Source organism: Sciurus carolinensis, chromosome 16 (genome assembly GCF_902686445.1).
Source record: "Sciurus carolinensis chromosome 16, mSciCar1.2, whole genome shotgun sequence".
Lineage (NCBI taxonomy): Eukaryota > Metazoa > Chordata > Mammalia > Rodentia > Sciuridae > Sciurus > Sciurus carolinensis.
The window spans coordinates 57,384,509-57,409,272 of NC_062228.1; the positions used below are offsets into that span (position 1 = coordinate 57,384,509).

Below are 24,764 nucleotides of genomic sequence, written 5' to 3' on the forward strand. Positions count from 1 at the left end.
AGAAACTGAGGTGGGGACAGGTTATAGTAACTTGCCCAGAATGAGTACAACAACTTGGACTTGGATCCAACCACTCTGGCTCTAGAGTCTGTGTTATACTGGTACCCCAGCCTGTGGGTCTGTCAGATACCCACCCAGTCACTGAATTGTAAATCCCTTATCCCCTCAGGGAGCCCAAATCAGCACACCCAGCTCTGGCCCCATCAGATACCTAGACATCTCAGCATCCATTCCCCAACACTCAATTCATTAGGACCCTGACACCTGGTCCCCTTCAAAGAGATCCAGGTCCATAGTAGTAATCACCCCCACACACCCTAAATCAGTATCCCAAGAGTAGACAATAATAATAGTTAACATTAAGTCCCTGGTGCCAGAGTTCTGTTAAAGCCCTCTAGTGGCTTCCCACTGCACATAGAATAAAATCCAAACTCCTCCCTGGGTCTTCAAGGGCACTCTTTGATTCCCTTCCCACCACTCCCTCTGGTTTCCTTTGCTCCAGCCACACTGGCCCTTCTGTCTGCTGTCCAAACAGCCGGAGCTTGTTCTTAAAGTTTTTGTACTTCTGTTTCTCCACAGCACTCAAATGATTCCTGTCTTTGGGTCTCAGAAAGTGTCGTCTCCTCCAAGATGTCTTCCCTGATTACCTGTTTCAAATAGCCTCCCCCACCCAGTCATTATCTCCATTGCTCAATTTCCTTCAAAGCACTTATCACTATCAAATTTGTCTTCCTCACCAATATGTTTCTTTCTTATTGCCCATCTCCCTCTGCTAGAAGACAAACTCCATAGCCGTTTATGTCTGCTTTCTTTATTATTGATTTCTGCTTCACAGTGTCCCTTCAATAAACGTTTGATGAAGAAAGAATGTCTCCAGTGTATCAATCTCAAGTATGTCTCAAGTCTGGTATTGCCTTATTCATTCAGAAGTAGCAGAATTATTGTTATAAGCTTATTAGTTATTGTCAGAATGATGATTCCCACTACATAGATTAGGAAACTGAGGCTCAGAGAAATGAAATAATTGGCCCAAGTTCACCCATTCAGGAAATGATGGCACTGGGACTCTAAACTTCCACCCACCCCTTGCAGAGTTTCACAAGGGTTCCTCTGACCCTCACCACCAGTCCCAAGCCCAATCCCTGTCACAGGAATCGCCTCCTCCCAGAGACTCCTGTCCGCCCACTATCCAGCCCCAAAATCCATCAAGGAAAGCAGACATCTGATCCCAGCACAAGACCCAGTCTAGCTGGCCTGAGAATCGGACCCTCCTACCCCTGTTGCCTGCCCCGAGGACCCGAGGATTTCACATCTCGATCCTGGGAGGGAGCCCCAGAGGATGCCTGTCTGGGGGCACTGGGTGGGGGCCCAGAGAATGAGGAACCAAATGCCTGGACCCTCCCACTGACTGCAGACCTCAGCTGGGTGCGGTGAGGGTGGGTATAAAAGGGTCAGTATATATTGAGAGGAACAGAGAAGAAAGAGACAGAAGAGAGAGGGGCCCAGGCAGTGAGAGGGAGAAGGAGAAAGAGAAAGAGGGGGGGGGAGAAGGAGAAAGAGAAAGAGAGAGAGGGGTGGGGAGAAGGAGGGAACCCGACGGAGGGGAAAGCGAGGGAGGGAGGGAGGCGGCGAGGGAGGCGGGGGCCTCGAGAGGGTGGAAGGAGGGAGGAGAAGGGCGGGGCACGGAGGCCCGAGCAAGGGACGAGACTCCAACTCTTGACTTTTTCCGCGGCTCTCGGTAAGTTTCCAGTCCGTTATTCGGGATGGGATTTATTTATTTACTTGGGAGTGCAGCAGTTTGGGAAAGACACCCCCAGGATGGGAAAGACCCCCCTTCTCGCCCCCCCCCGCCGTAGATACCCTTGTAATTTAAGAAGCGTTTCAGCACTTGGGGTAGAGATCCAGGAAGGGGTGGGGCCGGCATGAATTTTGGGGTCCCAGTAGAGTCCCGGACAGGAAAGCATCATGCAGTTTCTCCCCAGGACTGTTCACTCTCTCCCAAGGGCCCCGAGATCAAGAGGTGCGCGTGAACACCTCCAGTCTGAGGACCCTCCAGGCCCCCATTTCTGGATACTGAAATGAGCTGGGAGGCTCTTCCTTCCTCTCCAGCCTCACTTTCCCAACCCATCTCATCCATCTCCCCAAGAAGGTGTCTGGCAGGCACCAGTCTGGCAGGAGGGTGGGGTGAGGACCTCGTGGACATAGCCAGGGGCTGGGGTTTCCCTGGTGCTTAGAGGCAGAGGGGTGGATGAGTCACCAGATGAGTCACCCGGCCCCCCTCCTCCCCACCCCAGGAGGGGAGTGGTGTGAGTCAAGGATGCCTGTCTCCTAGCTCCTGATAAATGGGGGAGTGGGTGTCAACTTGAATTTTCATATGCTGACCCATATGTCCCCAGGGACAGGGATCTGAGAAAACTGGGGCCACATTGCTGGTCCTACTCATTTCAGCACCCAGGATCTGAACTCTTAGCAATCTCCAGCCCCGTGGAAATGCAGGAGTACAGAACTCAACTTCCTCCTCCCTGAGGAGTTCAGGCCCAGCCTCCTCCCTCAGACCCAAGGGTCCAGCCCCAGCCCTCCTCCCTCAGATCCAGGGGTCCAGGCCCAGCCCTCCTCCCTCAGACCCAGGGGTCCAGGCCCAGCCTCCTCCCTTGGGATTGGAGTATCCCACCCACCTTGGTGCCAACCTCCAGAGCCTCCATCTCCTGACTACCCACTCCCCAGGCTCCCATCACAGCCATGTCGCTCCTCCTGCTGGTGGTCTCTGCCCTTCACATCCTCATTCTCATCCTGCTTTTTGTAGCCACTTTGGACAAGGTAAGCCTTCTTGGAGGCGGAGCCTCCCGCTCCCCTGCAGACAGGTCACACCCCTCCTCTAAAAATCACTCTGGCGCTACCCCCTTTTTCTAGTCCCCACCCCCTCTCCTACTCGCTCTGTGCCCTCCCTGTGCCCCCTCTTCACACCTTGCTCCGTGTCTAACCTTTCCTACAGTCTTCCTGACCCTGCACATCTTCCCTTCCTAACTCCTGACTCCGCCCTTTCTCTCTCCATCCCAGTCTTGGTGGACTCTCCCGGGAAAGGAGTCCCTGAACCTCTGGTATGACTGCACGTGGAACAACGGCACCAAAACCTGGGCCTGCAGTAACGTTAGTGAGAATGGTAAGGACCGAGGGGTGGGGACTAGTCTACAAAAGGGTAGGGGAAACCCCAAGTCTCCTCCCAACTCTGGGACTGAGTTGAGAACCCCAAAGTTTGGGCAGGCCGCGGGCGGTGAGGCTGAGTGGGTGGGGCTGATGCGGCCACAGCGGTCTGGAGAGCAGACCCCATTGCTACTGTTCTAAAGAGGTTGGGCTAAAAGCCCCGCTCCTAATGACTCGGAAGGGTGAAGACCACATGCTGTAAGTTTAGGAAACATGGAGAAAGTTCCAAAGTTTTAAGGAGATAGAGATGGTGTCCTGAGTGGAGCATGGGAACAATTTGTCCAAGTTCCAAGGGGGTGGAACATTAAGTCTCTTAAAGGGTGGGACCAGAGGAACCCGAGTTCCAAAGGAATGAAGCTTCATCCGTCTAAAAGTGAAAGAAGTGGGGATGTGGCTCAGTGGTGGAGGCTTGCCTAGCCTGCTAGAGGCCCTGGGTCCCAGCACCAGCACCAGGGGAAAAAAAAAAAAAAAAGTTAAATGCTTTTCCCCTAAGATCAAAGCAAATGGTTTGCTCTCATTTCTATTCAGTGTTGTACTGGAAGTAACCAAGGCAAGAAAAAGAAATGAAAGGAATTAGTAAAAAGCATCTCACTGGGAATGTGGCTCAGTGGTAGAGCACCTGAGTAGTAAAAAGCATCTCTATTCCTAGCAGACGTTTGTTTGTGTAGAAAAATCCGTTTAAATTCTGCGAAGCAACCACTAGAATTGATAAGGGAATTTAGCAAGGTCACAGGGCTCAAGGTCATGTGACTATACTAAGTATCTAAACTCCCACGCTCTAAATGGGGGAGGGGGATGGAGGAAGGGACAGGGCAAATGATGAGCAAACAGAAAGTGGGACCAGCACTTCCACCTCTCTCTCCTCCTGCAGGCTGGCTGAAGGCGGTGCAGGTGCTCATGGTGCTTTCCCTCATCCTCTGCTGTCTGTCCTTCATCCTGTTCATGTTCCAGCTCTACACCATGAGGAGAGGAGGGCTCTTCTATGCCACTGGCCTCTGTCAGCTTTGTACCAGTGAGCGTCCCCGTCCCCCCACTGGGGCATTGAGGGGAAGGCTGGGGAGTGTCAGGATGCCTGAGGTCCAAGGACATCTAGTGAAAGAAAACAATGTCCAACATTTGGAGAACCACCTGAAGTGTCCCAGTGAACTACCTCTCTGCCCCCAGGGGTTGATGGGAGTTGTAGTTCTCAGTGTTTTGCCCTGAGTCATGGGGGAGCTGGCATGAGGTAATTTAGGGTTTCAAGGAGTCAGAGGATGGGTAAATAATTTGGTCCCAGGAATGAGGTATAGCTATTGAATACCCCAAAGGGGAGCTGGAGATCACAATGGTAATGGGATTTCAGCAAGCTGTTATCTCTGGTGTAACTACTCTTATGTCAGACACTTAAGGGAGTTTTATTTACTTTTTTTTTACACGTCAGGTGCAAAGAGTTAAGTTAATCATAAGCCCTGGCTTTGAAAACATTATCTTTCTGAGTTCATGCAAAGCCCCTCTCTGGTTTATTAATTCATTGTTGTATGCAAGGGTTGTAAAACACACACACTCAAAAAATTCCATGGCTGGATGAAGAGACGGACAGATGGACGTCATTGTCCCATTCTACGGAGAAGCAAATAGGAGCCACAGATTAAATTAGTTCTCAAGGCCCCTCAGTAGCTCCATTGCCTGTCGCGGGGGGAGAGAACTACGACCCCAGCAGGCGGCAGATGGTGCTGCACCCATTCCCTGGCAGTTGGGAAGCATCATCTGCCGGCACAACGCGACGCCCCCTTTTCCCGCAGGTGTGGCAGTGTTCACAGGGGCCCTGATCTATGCCATTCACGCCGAGGAGATCCTGGCCAAGCACCCCCGTGGAGGCAGCTTCGGCTACTGCTTCGCCCTGGCCTGGGTAGCCTTCCCCCTCGCCCTGGTCAGCGGCATCATCTACATCCACCTGCGGAAGCGGGAGTGAGCGGAAGCCCCCATGAGTAATAAAATTGTTTAAACACGGGCCCTTCCCTCCCTCCTTTCTTCCTAACTCCTCCAGAGACCCAGGTGCACACGACTGCCCTCCTGAACCAGGGCAGACCCACCTCCAGCCACTCCACCCTCAGAATGCCCATCTCCCAGCCCACAGCACCTTCCTCCCTGGGAACGAGCTCCCTTATGCTCCCACAGACTCAAAAGCTGGGTCCTCCCCTCTCAGGCCCAGACTCCTAAGGAGCACCTGAGTTCAGACCTTCAGGCACTTCCAGGAAGAACCAGCAGTCTGAGTCCCAGCAAACCCTGTCAGAAATCAGAAACCTGGAGTGTCTGTTCTCTCTGCTTACTCAAGCTTCTGTCACCTGGTGCTCAGTCTCTGCAGCCCACACATGCTCCTTCTAAACTGGTGATTTTTTTTTTTTTTTTTTTTTTTTTTTTTGTACCAGGTATTGAACTCTGGGGCACTTAACCACTGGGCCACATCCCCACCCCTGTTTTGTATTTATTTAGAGACAGTGTTTCACTGAGTTGCTTAGCACCTTGCCAGTGCTGAGGCTGGCTTTGAACTCTCCATCCTCTTGCCTCCGCCTCCTGAGCTGCTGGGATTACAGGCGTGCACCACCACATCTGGCTAAACTGTTGATCTTTTTTTATCCTCTCTGACCCTCCCTCTGGGAAGAGTTTTTATTTTTCCCTGTTGGAAATCTGTCTTCCTCTTCTCTCTAGGACCCAATACTTCCTCCCCATCCCCAAAGACTACCCTAGCCCTTAACACCTTAGTAAATACTACAGGGCATGCCCCACAGCACGCTGACCTAGTCCCACAGCAGGACACTGGCATGGACTGGACTTCACAGGCCCTGTTCCCCCTGGCTATGGGAACAATCTGCACAACTGCACTTGGCACCCTATCTCCCCTGTTCATGAGACCCAGACTCAAACCACGCCTTCTCCTCAGGAATCAGGTCCCTCCAAGATCCTCTTCTGAACCCACAGACATTCTGTTTCAACCACCACAAATCCAGCCTCTAAGGCTCTCCTCTGTCGGGGAACCGTCGCACGCACTAATACCCCCAAGACCCAGAGTCCCCTCTTTCCAGGATTCTGATACAGCCCTTCCCTCCCAACTCCTGTAGCCACCCTACTCAGCCAGACTTATTAAACACGATTTATTCCTTTGGGAGACAGGAGAAGTTGATAGACCAATAAATATTGCACATGGCACTGGTGGTGGGGAAATCCAGGAAGAGGTAGTTTCTGTAGAAAGGGTGAAGGACCCAGGCAGGGAAGGCACCTGAGGCTGTTGGGAGCCTAAGCTTGGGGTGGGGGTGGTCCTCCAGGCCCACAGCTTCTGCCTGGCACCAGGTTCCCAACCCCTTCAGCCAGAACACCTGGTCAGCAGTTATCAGATGGCCCACCACACAGCAGCAGCAACGGATGCGAAGTGCAGGTTCCTTTAGAAATTCTGATTGGTTGGTTCTCTGCAGACAACTGGCTGCGCAGAGCTGATGGCGCCCAGCAGCTGTCACTGGCTGTTTGCCAGAGGGCAGGGCCAGACGGCTCTCATTGGCTGCCGCCTGGAGCCCGGCCCAGGTGTACTTGGTGGGCAGTTCCCCCCAGGAAGCTAAGAAGACAGTGATATACAGCCTCGGAGGGCACATCTTTCACAGCTGGGCCTGGCAGTTCATAGAAGCCAGAGCTTAAGGGCTGCGATTGGCTGACACCCTCATCTCCTCAGCCTCACCACGTGTGGATGTTACAGAGGGGTGGGACTAAGAAATGGAACTGAAACCCAGCTAAATAGCTTTGATAGGCTGTTCGTGAGAAGTGGGGATGCCTAGCAACCGCTGCTGCCTTGGTTGGCTGCTTTAAGTATACAGAGTAGCAAAAATAATTGCCTGTCAGTAACTGGAAGTTGGAGAATGACATAGTAGCCATGATTGACAGCTTGGCGTGGAAGAGGCGGGTCTTGGTTTCTAGCCAGGTGGCAGGCGGACTGGGCAGGGAGGGTGTAGTCAGTTGTTGCTACTACTGGGTGTGGCCTGGGAGGACTCAGAAGTGACTGGAGCTAACTGATCTAGTTTGGGGAAACCTGGGGGAGGGTACAGCCCCGTGGTGGGGGTCAGGGCTTGCAGGTGGGCCAGGGCCCGAGGTCCGTCGAAGGCCACGTCACAGCCTGACTGGGCCAGAAGCCAGTTCTCCACCTCTGACTGGAGCCACTTGGCGGTCTCTGCAGCAGGACAAGCAGGTGTGAGGTCAGACTGGGACCAGCAAGGGCTAAGAGCAGCCACAGGGAGAGCCCGAAGTTTGGGAGAGCCCAGGGGTACACTGGAAGCTTGGAGGGGAGTGGAACAGGCCTAGAGGCTCCACTCTGGGCCCTCATCTGGAGACAAGCCATGGCCTCATGCATGTCCCAATGGGGACCACCTAGGGCTAACACAGGGCGGGGTCGAGGTCTTTGTGGGAGTGTGCAGAAGAGGGGCCATGGTCCAGGACCCTCATTCAGACAGAGGTCAAGAGAGGCAGGTCACACCCAGACCAAGATTGGAAGTTGGGTTCAGGGTCCTATCTGCCGAAGGACAGAGTCTCCTTGCAAGTTAGTCAGGTTCACCAGTGGGAACCAGAGCTGGGGGCTGGAGGGAGTAGACAGCATGGAGATGGTGTCTCCCTGGGCTGGGGTCCCTGGGGCAGGGACATGGCCTAGGGGCTCAGGACAGAACAAGGCCTACCTTCTGGTGGGCCACACATACCCTCTGGCCGCCGGGCCAGAAAGCTGTGCGCCAGCAGTGCCTCCTTGGTGTGCTCCACCTGTGCGCGCAGGGCCAGGGCACTGAGCAGCTCCGAGTTGTTGGACGTGCTGCGGTAGTACAGCATGTGCGCCAGCTCCAGGGCCTGCATGCTGCGCCGCTGCCCGAACATCTGCCGGACGGCTGCAGGGTCAGAGGGCCCCTGGCTTGGTCCTGCCCAGTCCCCGCACCCCTGACCCTAGAGCGGACCCCACTGGGAGGTAGAGGATGCCGTTGAAAACCTACAAAGTCCCAGGCCACTGACCTCCGAATCAGCTCCCCCAGGCTGGGGCTGGGGGCTGGGGAGGTCATTGTTTTTGGGGGGACATTGTTTTGGTAGATGGACAGAATGCTTTTATTTTATTTATTTTTATGTGGTGCTGAGGATGGAACCCAGTGCCTCACAGGTGCTAGGCAAGTGCTCTGCCAGGAGCTACAGCCCAGCCCATGGAAGGGTGTATTTTTTTTTTGCGGTACCGGGAATCGAACTCAGGGCCTTGTGCTTGCGAGGCAAGCACTCTACCAGCTGAGCTATTTCCCCAGCCCGGAAGGGCGTATTTTTAACACACATTCTCTTGCCCCAGGGGCTCCCAGGCAGCCCCATCAGGAAGACGGTTTATACCAACCCTGCACTGGTCGGCTCATCGGCCGAGTTAATGGATCTGCCCATGGATTTCTAAGCAACCTGAGTTTTAGCCTTGGAAGTGCCTACTACAGCAAGCCCTCATCTTTGACTGACACACTTCCGCACTTCCAGATGAGATGTCTAGGGTCTGCTTCAGAATGATGCAGAGGTGGGGGCCCTGGGTGAGTTCAGACTTGCTCTTGGTGCTGGGTGCTGCCTACTTGGGAGCTCCTCACTGCTCTATTTCTGCTTCTGTGTGAATTTTTGCACAATGAAAAAGGGGTTTACGTATTAAATTGTAAAGAGAAGTGAGGGAAGAAGAGGCAGGCCTGGAGCCCAGGTGTCCTTCGCTATCCCCTCCCTCCTGGACACCTCCTCGCTTGGTGTCCCTGAGGAGCAGAGGGAGAGCCCGCCCCAGCCCTCGGTGCTCACCCAGGAAACCTGTGCTCAGATTCCTCCATTCACCCACAAAAGGAGCTCAAAGCCTTTAGGTCTGCAACCACCATGGCGCCAGTCACCACCATGCCCCTGCCAGCCGCAAACCCCTGGCTAAGACCTTGGTCCTGGGGTGACACTGTAAGTGAGGTGAGGCTGACGCCCAGAAGGGTCCAGAAGTCAACCCAGGGAAATGGAAGGCTCAGGACAGAGCCTGGCCCAGCCCAAGCACTCAAACAGCTACCATGGGACAGCCACCCGCTGAGGGTGCTGCAGAGTGCCACCGCCTCCTGTGAGGTCCGGGGTGACCCGCCGCTGAGGGAACACAGCCCAGAAAACGGCTGAGTGGCCCACGTTACGCCAAGGACTCAGCTCCGTATGAGGTGCCTGCTCGCCATCCCAGCACCACTGGTTTATGTCCTGCGTGGAATCAATCGCCGTTTCCTCAACTGAGGGCGAGATGCAGGGACAGGGCGTCAGGGACCGGCTCATGTGAAAACAGTAGGTGCTGTGCCTTTGTCTGCAAGCCTATGGAGCGGACTCCTCTCACATGGAAGGAGGGGTCCTGCCCCTCCACCACATGCAGATGAACCCAAGGGTCCCCTGCCACCTGGGAGGTCCTTTCAACACAGCACTGCCCACGCTGACAGCATCTCCCCAAACCCCCTGGAATGGCATCTGGGGAGGCCCCACCGTCTACTCAGCCACCGCCAGACCCCTGGCCCTGCCCTGCCCTGGCACACTCCTCGCCAGCTTCAACCCCAGTGCCAGCCCTTGAGCCGAGCTCCACCCTCCCCCACCTCCAGCCCCTGGCTCAGGCCCATCCCGCTCCTCCAAGTGCATCACCCCAGCCCCTCCCTGGCCTGTCTCCCGCTGTGGTCGTCCCTACAGTCCAAAGCTGTCCCTGCCCCTCCCCTGCTCATGGCCCTCCCATGGCTCCCTAGAGATCTGGACATGGCCCCTCCTGTGCCTCCCTCTGCACGCAGGCCTGGGGACCAGGCAGGCCTCCCTGAGCAAGGCCTGCCTTCTGACCAGTCAGGCCGCCCCCAGTCTGCTCCTGGAGAATACTCACCACCCCCTCCTCAAGGGGCAGCCTGGGCTCCTGCACTGCCTGCCACCACCTCCCTAGGCATGTGACCATCTGTGTCCATGTGCCCAGCACCTCTCCCTCAGGAAAAGATCAGGCCCACACATCTCTGGGGCACCAGTTCAACATCCTCAGGCTGCCCAGGGGCCTGCTCTGCAAGGGGCTCAGGGGACTCACAGGGAAGCCAAGGGTGCAGCAGGGCCCCCAGGAGCACCATCTTGGTCTGAGCTGCCCAGAAAGGCTTCCCAAGCAGCCTCGGGGTCAAGGGCAGGGGTGAGTAGGAGTTGTCTAGAGCAATAGGCAGGAAAGGACATTTCAGTCTATAGGAACAGCACATGCAAAGGCGGAGTGAGAGGAAGCAGGGCAGAGGTGGGCACAGTGCCCAGGAGTCCTGGGCATGCCAAGCGAGAAGCAGGAGTGAAGCTCAGTCTGCTGAGGCTGGCGCTGGGGGAAGGGCAAGGCCAGCTCTGGGTCGCATGGGCTGACTGGAGGCGGGAAGCGGGCAGGAAGTTCCAAGGTACAAAGGACCATCACGGGTGGGAAACCTGAGCAGAGGCATCAGGAGATCTGTGCTCAGCCCGGCCATGGGGCCAGTGTAAGGGGCCCTGTGGGGAGGGCTGCCCCCCCAGTTGCTCCAGACTGAGCACAAAAAACCCAGCTGGGGCTGTGGTGGAGAAATGCCTGCGAAAACTGAAGAAGCAAGGCGCTCCGGAGGGGAAGAGGGGGTCCCGAGCCCTGCCGGGGTCTGACCTGTACAGCTGGGGCAGCCAGGGCAGGAGGCGCCTGGGGAAGGGGCCTGAGGAGGACAGGAGATCCAGGAGCAGTGACAGGCAGGGGGAGTGAGCCACAGGACACAGGCGGCCGGGAAGGGAGCGCGTTCAACCAGGCACTAAACCAACCAGAGAACGGGGCCCTGGAACCTGTGAGGCCCCCACGTGTGAAGCACTCCCTCTGAGCCTTCCTGCAGGTCCAGGCAGCCAGCAACCCCTGGGCCAGTGCAGCCTGATTATTATCTGTGGGATTTATGACCAGTCTTCCTCAGAGCTCATCGCGATGGCTGCAAACAGCTTGAAAACTAGTGAGCCAGCAAATGAATGATCAGGTACAGTGGATACCTCACACCCGCCTCACTCCTAGAACCAGTGCCAACCCTTGGGAGAATCAGTAAGACAGTCCTCAGGCCACCTGAGACACAGCTCAGCAAGCAGAGCAGCTGCCAGGGTGCCAACCTTCGCTGGCCCCTGCGGCCATGAATCCTTAGATGGTGAACAACCTGAGCAACTGTATGAGGCGGTTCTGCACTCACACGTAGCAGAATCTGGAAGGGAGCTTATTAAAATACAATTTCCTAGGCCCTGGTCCCAGAGTTTCCAATTCAGTTCATCTGGGCCAGAGCCCAGAAGGCTGCATTTGTAAACCATCTCTCCCAGTGATAATGATACCCGGCTAGGGTGGAAACTCATGGAACAAATAGTCCAATCAGTAATAATAACCATCATCTTAATAGCTAACTCTCAAATGGTACTTCCGGTACTGTGTGCCAGGCTCTGTCCTCAGCCCTATATGCATATTGATTCACTTAATCCCCACTCCAACCTATGAGTTAGGTCCTGTCATCAGCCCCACTTTGCAGATGTGACAATTGAAATAGAGAGGTTAAGCAATGCGCTCAAGATCTCACAGCTAGAAAATGGTAGAGTCAGATTCAAAGTCACGTAGTCTGGGTCAAGCCACATGCCCTCTTCCACTCCGTACAGAGCTTCTCACAGCAGGTGCCCCAGGAGGGGTGGCGCGCTCTCCCAGGGCCTCTCACCTACCTGGCAGGTGCCAGGCCCAGGGCCTTTCCTGGATTCACTCATTTAACCCTCACAACAGCCCTGCCCGGCAGGCCTCACCATTACTCCCATTTTCCAGAAAAGAGAACTGAGGCACAGAGAGATTAAGGAACCCGCCCAGGGGTGTGGAGTGCATCCAGGAGGGCCCCAAGAAGTGCGAATAACGCCTGAAAGAAAGACAGGTGGCCTGCCCATCTGGTGCCAGGCGGGGACACGGGAGCGCGGGGGCCGGCCACGTACCTTGGAGGCCCGCAGGCCCATGAAGATGGCAAAGAGCAGCAGCAGCAGGGAGGTGGCCATCTTGAGGTCCGAGAGCACGACCATGCCCACGTTGACGAAGAAGACCAGGCCCGAGGCCACCAGGGTGAGGTTGAGCAGGGCGCGCTGCAGCGTGGGCGTGCGCACCTTCAGCTCGGGCAGCAGCTGCTCCAGGCCCTCCAGCGGCGTGTCCTTGAAGCTCTTCAGCACCAGGTGTCCCCGCTTGGTCCGGGCGGCCAGCACCACCCTCTTGAAGTACCTCCTGACGGACAGCCAGAGGGACGCGGGTCAGGATGCCGAGGCACCCGGCCAGCTACACCCTGGGCTGCACAGTTGCGGCGGATGGCCAGGAGCAGGTGTGTCCACCATGGGGATGCCTTACGGGAGCAGCCCGCGGCTGAAACACAGGCCGTCCACCAGGATCCTGCCAGGCCTCCCTCTTCAGGACGAGGCCTTCCCTCCCGAATCTCAATTTCCCTCACTTGGAAAAATGGGGACAACTGGTCCTGCCCTCTCTCCTCCTCTGGGAGCACTACTGTGACTCACGTCCCTTGGGAAGGAAAGGCAACATCTGAGTGACTCACGTCTCCCCTTTCCTCAGCTTCCCACCCAGGCCCCAGATACCCAAACCCAGACACTGACCTGTCAGTCCCCTCTCGACTCTAACCTTGTTCCCTCTTGCTGCAGCTGGGGAACAAGGGCCGCCTCACCTCTCTGCAGGGGGCAACTTGGTGAAGAAGCCACGCTTGGAGCCCACACTGGACATACGAGGCATCTGCCCGACTCGCTGGCCCAGGGCCCAGAACTGCATGTAGATGTACTGATCCAAATTTATAGTCACCTGCCAAGGGGGATGAAGGAAGCAGAGGCAGCTGAACCCGGCGGGGGGCTGAGGGAGGAGTGCCAGAACTAGATCCCCTCCCTCCCAGAAATGCTCTCCCCATCACCACTCATCATTCAGTGTCTGGGCCACACGTGGTTGTTCAGGTTGTGCACTGCACACCAGCACTCCATTCAAGATGGAGCCCTGCACATCCCAGTCATCTTTACTACTTGTCTTTCCTAGAATCAAAGATGCCACTGATTTTTTTTAGATTTTTTTTTTTTTTTTTTTTGGTTCTGGGAATTGAACCCAGGGGCACTTTACCACTGAGCTACATCCCCAGCCCTTTTTACTTTTTATTTTGAGACCAGGGCTTCACTAAGTTGCCCAGGCTGGCCTGGAACCTGCGTTCCTCAAGCCTGAGCCGGTTTCTGGGATCACAGGCAGGTGCCACCACATCTGGCTGAAGGTGCCACTGATTTAAGAGATGCCACTGTTTTATGAACCAACTATGAAAGAAAATACACCACAATTAAAACTGCCACATCTCACCACCGCCTGTGAGTCACATTCCAATTTCAGAGGTGACAAAATATCACTGGAAGATGTTCATTTTAAAAATCATGAACATGTGAACCTTTAAAAGATGTAGTGTTTTTATTACAATGTCACTGACTTTAAGGATGAGCACTTTGTATTGTTTTCTGTTACAATTTTACAGCAGGTGGCGACAGGATCTAGTCCTGGGAAGCTCCACAGTCACAAGGCTCTGTGTGTGCGCGCGTGTGTGTGCGTGTGTGCGTGCGTGTGTGTGCGTGTGTGTGCGCGCGTGTGTGTGCGTGTGCGTGTGCGTGTGTGTGTGCGCGCGCGTGCTGGGATGGAACCCAGGCCTCATGCACACTAGGAAGCGCTCTGCTCCTGAGCCCCGCCGGCCCTGGGCACTGATGCAGCCTGGTCTGTCCGCCAGGCGTGCTGCGTGGGCCCTGTGCTCAGGAGCGCGACCCCTAGCAGCCCCTACCCCAGTGCCTCCTAGGCTTTGGTCCTCTGAAGACAAGTACCTGGACCTCATCCTGAGGGTGGTGGACCACCAGCGCGTAGGCCAGGGCGTCCTCAGAGAGAGGGGAGAAGTTGGCCTGGGCCAGCAGGGGCTCCAGAGCTCGCAGCACCTCCTGCTCATTGGACAGACGCTGGGGGTCCGTGAGGGATGGCTGGTCGAGGGTCTCCCTGTCAGGGTTGATGGGATCATACAAGGCCTGAGGAGAGAGTCACAGAAAGAAATGGCCTGGGTCAGGGCATGAAGGGCCATGGGGACAGCTGTAAAGACATTTACCCAGGACACTGAAGCAGGGCATGTAACGAGGAGGTTCGGTAAGTGTGCCCTAGAGTCACAGGGCTGGGTACCCACGTCCTGCTCTCCACGCGTGCCCTGCGCTGCTCTGCCATTCACCGCCTTCCAATGCCACTGTGCGGGTGACAACCCGCCTGCTCCGGCCTGGCCTCTCCTCTACCAGCACCTGACGTCCAGCTCTGCTGTGTGAGCAGCACACCGCCTGTGCAGAAGGCCAGGGCTGCACAGGTGCAGGCTACACTCCATGTGGCCCTCAAGGGGCAGATGACCAGGAAACTGAAGTTCCATCCAAGGTCCACGAGCGGAAGTGACATCTGCTCCCTGACTCCCACTCTTGCTCTTCTGCCAGCTTAGGCTGCTGTCTGGCTCACTGCACTAGGAACAGTTTTAAGTTTTCTGTACATTCTGACATTTTGAGACCTTAGAAGACCTTTCAGAGAGACCGTCCCCCAGACCCAGTCAATTCTAGAGACAGCAAGGGGCCCGGTGAGAAGCTCACCCTGCCAACCACTCCACGCCAGACCTCCTCCCTCAGCCCTGCACCCCAGCAGACGTCGTCCTCCAGGGACATCATCCAGGGCCAGAGCAGGCGATAAGGACCACACCACAGCCCAGAGCCCAGAGCCAACAGTTACCCAAACTAGGGATCCTAAGCGTCACCCGCCCTGCCCTGCCCTGCCTTCCTGTGGAAACCCCGAGGGCCCTGCCCAGCACTGTGTGACTCCAGGACCCGAGGACAACAGCTCTGTCCTTCCTGAGTCTCCCCTGCGGCCCCTCTGTGGCTGCAGCTGACTGACCACCTTGTAAAAGAAGACAGAACACCCACCACCCGGTGGTGACCACAGGGGACAAAGACGACGCCTAAGGGGGTGCAGGGCCACAGGACGGCAGGGGCTGTGCTCAGATCACCCCACGTGGCACACAGACCACGCACCCTGGCCCACTCGCCTCCTCTGAGCCAGCATGGGGGCCGTGGTGACAGTCACTGAGCTGCCGCACCGACCCCAGCTCCGTACATGGTACTGGAGGTCAGTCACCAAATCCAACACACAGAGCCCACAACCCAATCACCCCACCAACCCCAACCTCCCGGGAAAACGGCCCTTCCAGGGTCCCTCTCCCAACCCTACGCCCCACGACATCCCAGGCCTGTGCCCTGAGGCCAGACTGAGCTCCAACCTCTCTTGACTTCCCAGCAGGGTGTCTAATGGCATCGGGTACCTAACCTGGTCCAGAGAGACCCTCCTCCCCCGGCCTCAGTGCAGATACCCCACGGGAGACCCTGGGGCACCCGACTCCCTTCTCACTGCCCTCTCTGCAGCCCCTCACCAGTCCACTTGCTGACCCACTGACTCATGACTCCGCCTCCTCTCCAGACGAGCTTCATCTCTCACCTCCACCATGACCCTGGCCCTCTGCTCACCCTGCTTCAACTCCTGCCAAACCAGTCCCCACAGGAAGCCCCTGAACTGTCCACAGATCCCCCCACCCCAACAGCGTCCACTGCATTTGGAATAGAATACAGACCTCCCCATGACCCTCCAGGCCTCTCCCCGATGGGCCTTGCCCACCTCATCCTAGGCACCTACACCCCTGCCCCCCAGAACTGCTGAGTGAATGAAGACGACGCGTTTCCAGTGGTGCAGCCTGCTCGGCTGGTGGAGCTGGGGCCTCAGGAGGACAGAGACAGCACGACGAGCCCCGGAGGGAAACTGCCCTCTGCAGAGCCAGCCCACACCCAGCCTGGCGTGGCCTCAGGGCAGGGAGCCTTCGGGAGCAGCCTGAGAGGGCCAGGTAGGACTTTGGATGTGTGGAAGGGAAGAGGGTAGGGTCCTCCAAGCGGGCGGAGTGGCCTGCCCAAAGGCCTGCTGGTGGAGAGCCAGGGCCGCGCAGCCAGGGAGAGACAGAAGCGGAAGGGCCGAGGGGACGGGTCCTCATCTCCGCGAAGGGCCAGGGCTGGGAAGTGCGGGCCAAGCACAGGGGCCAGGTGCCTGGCTCCTTCAAGCCCAGGCTGACAGTGGGTCCCTTGGGCCACCCTATCAGAGGCACGGCGTGACCTTGAGAGATTCCACTCTGGGCCGAGCTGCAGACTGAGACGAGAGGCTTTCAGAGCTGGCGAGAAAGAACTCTGCATTCATCAAGCATCCCCGAGCCAGCTCTCCTGGGGAGCTTCACATTCGCCCAGGGCTTCCAGCCAGGAACCCGGACAACGCACGTGACGCCTGCTCCCTCCTCCCCACAAACCCTGCCTCCAGAACAGGTCAGCACTTCAGCCAGCTCTCTCCTCCCCACCAGCCCTGCCCGGTCATATCGCCACTGCCTCCTCCATATGCAGCCAACACCTCTCTCGATGGTGTCCTCAAAATCCCAGGGGCCCCCACTGCCGACCCGCTCTCCACAGAGCCGAAGAGATCTCGGCGAACAAAGACAATAATAAATGAAAATCACAAAGCACATTTCAATGCCTGCTTACCGTGTGCCAGGCACACTTGGAAGCTGATCGTGCATGCATTCTCCCAGTATGGAAGCGGTACTATTGTTAGCCTCGTTTGCAGATGTGGAAACTGAGGCACAGAGAGGTCCAGTAAGCACCCAAGGTCACACAGCCAGGAAGTAAACCCAGAATCATGCATACCCCATGTCCATCACCTACTAACCCCTTCCAGGGCTCCTCTGCCTTCAGGAACCAGGGCCACACCTGCAGGGCCCCAGCACCAGCAAGGGCTCCCAGTCACGCAGGTGTTTGTTCCTCCAGTCTGGGCGCTCTGCACACGCCACTGCTGGGAGACTGTCCCGGTCCCACCTCCCTCCCTTCACTGCCAGACCTCACTCCTCTGTCACACTGCAGCTCCACCGCCACTCTCAAAAAGCCTCCCCAGGCCTCGCTGAGGAGGCCAGGCAGGTGTGCACCACACAAAGGTGCCAGCTCTGAGGGTACTGTCATCGACACCGTCACCTTCAGAGGAAAACAAAGGGCACAGAGCAGCGCTGTCCAACAGTCTAGATCTGCACTGTCCCATAAGGTCACCGCTGGCCACATGGGGCTACTAAGCACTGAAACATGATGAAAGCAAGTGAGGAACAGACCATTTACAATTTATTTCATTAGGAGTATTTTACACTTAAGAGCCACATGAACCTGGTGGCTACCACACTGATTAGCACACGGACCCTGGTACAGACGGCAAGGCCACCTTGGCGTCTGCCTGCACAGAACTGCCCTTGACCCTCCCTGCTGCACCCATCATCCCCATGAGTTCACTGGAGACGGCATCCGATTCACAACTGTCCCACCACCCCTGGCAGCTCCTCGCGGGAAGGTGTGGGCCTGACTCGGCTCCTCAGTGGAGCCCCAGCACCTGCCCCAGACCTCACTAAACATCTGCTGGAGGAGCGAGACTTCACTGGGGCTGGGCGAGGGCTGCTGTTGCCATTTCTATCCCCAGGCGTTCCCTCGGGCACTCAAATACCCCTGCCTACCGAGGACTCCCAGATTTCTGAGTACAAGCCTGACATCCCTCCCGAGCGCCACACTCATAGGGCCCGGGCCGACCCAAGGAACCCCTGAGGACATCAGCAGGGCTCCCTGTGCCTCCTGCAGGGTCGTCCAAACCACTGTCTCACGCCAAAGCCCGCCCCCAAGCCTCCTCTCACCCCCTGCTCTTCCCAGGAGAAGCCTAGGACCCCTCCCTTCCCCACACATCCACCCCTTCCGACAGTCCCCACCACACCACAACTGAAATAGATCCAGGATCTGAAGCTTCTCGTCCCCTGGTCTGAGACAGATGGGGGACAGTCAGCTTTGCACCCCTGAACTCATCCATTCCCTGGGGATGGCACCAACTCACACCCACCTTTGCAGTGGCCCTGGGGCTGGGCTCCCTGTTCCAGCCCTCGCCCCGTCTGTTCTCCCACCAGCCGCCAGAGGGCGCCTGTCCCTGCTCACCGTCCCTCTCTGCTCAGAACCGTCCCTGGGCTCCTAGGGCTCCCTCACTGTGTCCCTCACACAAGTCACTCCTGGAATCTGTCCTGGTGTCTTCTCTGCCCTCATCCCCAGCCCTCAGTCCTTGTCTCACTCGGCTCTAGCCTCCGGGGCCTGCTTGTTCTTCCTCCTACACACCATGCACATGCTGGCCTCGGGTCTCTGCATTCACTGTTCCCTCAGATCTCGTGGCTGGCTCCTGGCCTCCTTCAAGTCTCCACTCAAATGTCACCTCCTCAGGGAGGCCCTTCCTGACTACCTTACCTAAAATTGGAAAACATCCCCTAGCTCACTTTATTTTTCTCCTTAACTACAGTTGCCAAATCAAGGGTGAGAAATGGCAATTAATTGATTGATGGATAGATAAAATTTTGAAGTAAGTGCAATATTTGAGGACCATATTACACAAGACATACTTACACTAAGTAAGTTCTTTGTAGTTTATCTGAAATTCAAATTTAATGGGGTATAGTGGGTTGATGAGTAGTCCCTAAAAATTCATGTCCCCCCACAAAGGAAAAAAATAAATTTTAAAAAATTCACACATATCCCTACCAAGTGCAGTGACTCATGCCTGCAATCCCCACTACTCTGGAGGTTGAGACAGGAGGATGGCAAGTTTGAGACCAGCCTGAGTAACTTGGTGAGACTCTGTCTCAAAATGAAATATTTTTTAAAAGGACTGGGGGCATACCTTTGTGGTACAGTACTCCTGGGTTCAATCGCCAGTACAGAAAAAAAAAATTCTCAGCCCCTCAGAATCTCAAAATATAACCTCATTTAGAAAGAGAATCTTTTCAGAGAATTAGGAGGTAAAGATCAAGAGGAGATCATGCTGAATTGGAGAATGAATGCCCTTATAAGAGACAAAAACGAGACAGAGAAAGGCATGTGACGCTGGAGAGGGGGTGCTGGAATGAGGATCTACAAGCCAAGGAACACCATGATTGACACCACCGCTGCAAGCTAGGAGAAAGGCATGGACCGTTCCTGCCTGGGAGACGGTAGGAGAAACCAACCCTGCCAACACCTTGACCTCAGACTTCTGGCCTTCTAAACTGGAAATAAATGTGTTGTTTTAAAGCCACCTCATTTACAGAAATTTATTATGGCCGCCCTTGGAAATGAATAAACTGGCTGTCCTGTGCTTTATCTGGCGACCCTAATCCGTAGTCCTTAGCACCTTTTGATGTATGGTGTTTCTCTCTGCCTCTTTAGCATGAGAGTCCCCAGGAGGCAAACACACACATCTGTCATGCTCACTGCTGTGCCCTGGGACCTGGAACCATTCGGAGGACACCGTAGGAGCTCAATAAATATTTATCGAGTAAAATCAATGAATGAATAAGAGAAAGAAGGTTGAGAGAGAGGTCACCCACCAAGGTCACCAGCACCACTACTGAACAAGTAAACTAGTGTCTGAACCGAGCCACTCTGATTCTGTCCCTGCTCCAACGACTTCCTTGAGAGACAGATCATCAGCAATGATCACCCCAGGGCTTGCCTGCCTCTGCCACTTCCACCCTGCTCCCAGCACCTGTGTTTAAAGTCTTCTGCTCAGAGATACAGGTAGACTCATTTATATTCTTTCTGCCTTGCTGAATGTTTTAATGTTTATATAAGAAAATACTTTGTAAAACAAGAAAAGCAAAAACAACAACACTGCCTCTTGAGGCCAGAGGTGCCCCCCCATGGAAAAGAGGGATGATGCACATGGACAGGGGCTCAAATTACATCTCCACCACTTGTGAACAGTGTGGTCCTGGGCACTTTCTAGGCCTCCCAGAGTCTGGGTTTCTGCTTGGGCAAATGGGGCCGATGGCAGCTGCCTCTTGGGGCTGCAGGAAGGAGACACAGCACTCTGAGCCTGGCACAGAGTGGTCAGTAAAGAGGGCCATTATGACCACCATCGTTACTTTTCAAAGCAAGGAGGGGCGCCATCAGAGCACAGTGGCAGGGTAAAGTGAGGGTGAACTCACAGACCTTGGGTGTCCAAAGGCCTGGCCCTTGACCAGCTCCAGGGAAACCCTAAGTCCTTGCAGTGTCTTGCACAATAAAAGTGTCTCAGTTTACCTGGGCCATAGCCACTCCAAAATCTATGCTAACACTGACCTCTGGTCGGGGCTGAAGGCTCAGGTCAGTCACCATGCCTACAACTGCCTGGACACCAAGGCTCAGGGAGCATCCCTGGTTGGCAGTCCACCTGCTGTACCATCACACGCCTGCAGTGGACTGACTTTTCCAATCTCCCCCGTATTCTTAGGTTGAGATCCTAACTCCCAGTGTGATGTTAGGATGGAGTACCTCTGGGAGGGGATTAAGGCATGAATGGGATCAATAAAAGAGACCCCAGAGAGCTTTCTCACCCTCTTCCACCATGTGAGGGCACCATCTATGAACTAGGAAGCAGCCCTTATTAGACACCAAAGCTGCTGGACCCTCCATCCTGGACATCCAGCCTTGAGAACTGTGAGAAATAAATATGTTGTTTAAGCTCCCCTTCTATGGTCTCCTTTAGTACCATTCTAGATCCTTCCAGAGCTTCCTCAGCCCAGACCCACATATTCCACTCTTCTTCCCACCTGCCTGTCTTACAGGCAGCTCATATTCCTAAGTCTAAAACGAGCTCCCACTTCCTCCTGCCCCGCCCCAACCACAGTCTTCTGCATCTTAGGTAATGGTAGCTCCATCCTCCTGGAGGCTCAGGCTGGGGCCACTTGTCTCCCTCCTTGTCTCCCTGCCTTGTCTCCCTCCCTCACCAGCTCCCTCCAACAGAAAATGCGGATGCCTGCCTTCCAACCATCAACATCGTCTGATTACTTTTCACCACTTCCGTTGCTATTACTCTTTCCGGAGCTTCCATTATCTCTCACCAGACAAACATAACAGACTCTTTAATAGCTCTCCTTGCCTCTGACAGGTTGTTCCCGACACGAAAGTCAGAGGGATCCTGTCAGCACCTAAATTAGCTCATAGCTCTCTGCTCGGAGCCCTCCTGTGGCTCCCAGCCCACTCAGAGTCCATGTAAAGTCTTCCCGTGGCCCACAGGCCCAGGAGGATGTGTCCCATCCCCTCTGTCCTCGTCCACTCCCGTCTCTCCCCCGCTCCCTCCAGCGGCACTGGTCTCCTCGCTGTTCCTCCAGCACCCCAGGCCAACTCTCCCCAGGGCCTTTGTACTTGCCCCTCTCTCTGGAACACCCTCCCCAGAGTCCCCTCTGTCTTGTTCCCTCTCTTTACTCAGGTCTTAGCCTACTTGTCACCTCCTCAGAAAACCCTTTCCCAACCACCCTGTCTAGAGAGGCCCCGCCTCATCCCTCTACCCCACTCGGCCATTTTGCTCTTTGGGGCACTTACTCTACCAGGCATCACACGTACTTCCCATCAGGAATGCCAGCTCCAGAAGGGAGCGGTGACACCTGTCCAGTTCACTGCTGTATCTCCAGTGCTTAGAGGACAGCCAGGCTCCCAGCAGGTGTGACTAGCTGAAGAGATGAGCACGACAGGGTGGAAGGGCACGTCCTCACCTGCAACTTGGCCAGGATGTGATGGTAATGGAACAGGGTGCAGAAGTCCACATGGGCTGAGAACTCCTCCAGAGCCACCTTCTCTGACGGGCTGGAGTGGAATTCCTGTCACCTCGGGAAGCAAAATCTCTTTAGGCCTCTTTCCTCTGTCCTGTGGGAGGAACACTTTCCCTGGTGGCCCACACACAATCAGGGCTCTCGGCCTTTTTTTGTTGTTGTTGTACTAGAGATTGAACCTAGGGGCTCTTTACCACGGAGCCACATCCCCAGCCCTTTTTATGTTTTATTTTGAGACAGGGTCTCACTAAGTTGGTGAGGGTTTCACTAAGTTGCCAAGGCTGGTCTTGAACTTGGGATCCTCCTGTCTCAGCCTCCTGAGTTGCTGGGATTACAGGAATGTACTACCAAACCCAGCAGAATTCTAGGCTTTTAAAGAACTGTTTACTTGGGGTTGAGGGAGGAGATTTGACCAATTTTTTGGAACAAAAGCCAGGGCAACCCAATACAGTAGAAACCAGATGACTTAAAGAACAGGGGTCTGGAGCTCCCATTTTGACACTTACTTACCAACATTCACACTGGCCGTCTTGCATGCCACCTGCTGTCTGCTGGCATGTCATCCTCCAGAGGATGGGGCATGAGTGAGAGAATTATAACCTCCATTCTCCAGAGAGGGAAACTGAGGCCCCGTGAAAGTCATTTGCTTCACAGTTTCTGTGTGACATGACCCCAATCCAAGCCTGTATGACTCCAGAGCACTCATGTTGAACCACCTTGTTATAAACCCTGTTTCAGTGCCCTGGATAAATGTCTTCACTTCCCAGAGCCTCGGTTTCCTCATAGGCAGTAGGGAATCACACTGTTTCTCAGAAGACTGAGGGGAGAATCTGATGAAGTTTGTGTGTGTGTGTGTGTAGTCTCATGAAGGACTTAGTACCTTCAGCAGGCGTTTGGTAAATGATTGTTAGACAGGTGCTGGTCCTCAATAGTGACAGGTATGATGGTGCTGGTGGGTATGAGAGCTCAAGCTCTGGAGCAGCACTAGGACTAGGGTGAGGTCAAGAAAGCAACCAAGGGCATAAAAGAAAGAAGGTCCTCACTCTTAAGGCCAAGTAAATGCCCCACCTAGTCCAGGCCCAGTTCTGGAATTAAGCCAAATGGCTCAAATCTAGGCTATTAGGCCAGTGCAGTGGCACACACCTGTAATTCCAGCACTTTCGGAGGCTGAGGCAGGAGGATTGCAAGTTTGAGGCCAGCCTCAACAACTTAGCGAGGCCCTAAAAATTCAGTGAGACCCTGCCTCTAAATAAAATATTTAAAAACATTGGGGACATGGCTCAGAAGTTAAGCACCATGGGTTCAATCCCCAGTACCAAAAAAAAAAAAAAAAATCTGGGCCACTATATTTGTGGCCTTGGTTAAGTCACTTTCCTTCTAGGTCCTTTTTTTTTTTTTTTTTTTTTTGCAGTGCTGGGACTTGAACCGAGGGTTTTAATGCTTGTAAGTCAAGCACTCTACCAACTGAGCTATTTCCCTAGCCCTCCCTCTGCACACTTTATCTACAAAATGGGGGTGATAGTGGTATCTCTCTTACTGGGTTGTTCTGATAATTCAATATGTGACAAATTCTCAGCACTGTGCCACAGAGTAAGAATTCAAATAGTGTGATAATAATTATGATTATAGCTTTGTGAATTTGTAAGTATAATTTTTATTAGATTGTAGAAATAATATTGACAAGAATGATTACTATGCCCATTTTACAGAGGGAAACCCACACATCTGAGAGTGACTGTTAGGCCCGAAAGACAGCCTGAAGCCTGAATCTATGCTGCATCTGCATCTCAGAGCTCCCGCCCCTGCATCCCTACTCACCTTGCGCCCACTTGGGACGCTAAGGAGACCCCGGAACCACAATTCCCAGGAGGCGCCAGGGCTGTCCCTTACAGCTTGCAGGGCCCCAAGGCCGCGAGGCCTGCCGGGAATCGTAGTCCCCAAGCTCTTGGACCCAGGACAGGCGGTACCTGAATCAGAAGGCGGAGCAGCTGCTCCTTGGAGAACGGAATGAAGCGCTCGCGGTACTGCTGGGCCCAGTCACGGGGCTCCGTGGGGTTCCACATCTTTCGGTACACCCCCATCTTGTCCGCCAGGGACGACAGGGCCCGAGGAGTCCCGAGGAGCGCGGGCAACAGGGGCCATACTCGGACCCTGGACGCCCAGACCCCTCGGGTCACATGCAACATAGCCAGACCCTTTCCCTGGAGCCTAAACAGAGGCAAATGAGCAGGAGTCAAATGACACCTGTAGGAAAAGCTCTCCTCCATTTCCCGCCCTCCAGGGGACGTCCCTCCCCAGGATGGGCGCAGAACCCATCTGCCCACTTCGAGACCCCTCTTGCCCGTCCCCTCCAACACTGCTCAGCTGGTGTGACTCCTAGACTGAGGTCAGAGGTCTTAGGGTCTAGGATGTTTTGAAGGCCCAGAGACCCTATAGTGATACAACTGGCTTCCGACAAGGTGGATCTTAGGAACACAGGAAATGCTCGGAAAGGCTACGCAGGGGGTGCAGGGCCGCCCTCCCCCGGCCATGCAACCCCCCGCCCTTCCCTCACCTTAAGTCAACGTTCGACTGTCATTGAACCTCCTGCGCATGTGCGAGGAGGTGCCCTAGTCCCCGAAGATCGGCTTCAGCTAGCAGTAAAAGGCATGCGCAAAGCCCAGGTCATTTAGAAACGCCCATTTTCCCCCACTTCCCTATCTCAACTGCGCGTGCGCAACGCGCAAAGTTTCCCCCTCCCCCGCTCGTTCGTTTGGGTGAAGCGCATGCGCCACAGTAGTGTCTCCTTGTCAGCTAGCTTCAAAGGAAAGGGGCGGAGTGGGCGCGAGACTCCCGAGAGGG

General features: G+C 55.1%; 2 protein-coding genes across 5 annotated transcripts; one reads left to right on the plus strand and one right to left on the minus strand.

Annotated features, from left to right (window-relative positions):
- Positions 1-1,612: 1,612 nt before the first annotated feature.
- Positions 1,613-5,191, plus strand: Emp3 (epithelial membrane protein 3). The gene is made up of 5 exons (XM_047529340.1): positions 1,613-1,738; positions 2,725-2,817; positions 3,058-3,160; positions 4,073-4,213; positions 4,983-5,191. The coding sequence occupies exons 2-5, from the start codon at positions 2,740-2,742 to the stop codon at positions 5,150-5,152; spliced, it is 492 nt and encodes a 163-aa protein (XP_047385296.1). The 5' UTR covers positions 1,613-1,738; positions 2,725-2,739; the 3' UTR covers positions 5,153-5,191.
- Tmem143 (transmembrane protein 143) lies at positions 4,986-24,556 on the minus strand. 4 transcript variants are annotated; one of them, XM_047529337.1, is made up of 8 exons: positions 24,478-24,556; positions 23,891-24,131; positions 21,867-21,971; positions 14,071-14,265; positions 12,900-13,030; positions 12,172-12,451; positions 7,893-8,082; positions 4,986-5,134 (listed from the first exon to the last, which is right to left on the minus strand). In XM_047529337.1, exons 2-8 carry the CDS (start codon positions 24,107-24,109, stop codon positions 5,121-5,123), a joined length of 1,134 nt encoding a protein of 377 aa, XP_047385293.1. In that variant the 5' UTR covers positions 24,110-24,131; positions 24,478-24,556; the 3' UTR covers positions 4,986-5,120. The 4 variants fall into 4 exon arrangements, with proteins under 4 accessions (XP_047385293.1, XP_047385291.1, XP_047385292.1 ...); XM_047529335.1 differs by lacking the exon at positions 4,986-5,134 and adding an exon at positions 5,733-7,393 and having other exon boundaries at positions 7,893-8,093; XM_047529334.1 differs by lacking the exon at positions 4,986-5,134 and adding an exon at positions 5,936-7,393.
- Positions 24,557-24,764: the final 208 nt, after the last annotated feature.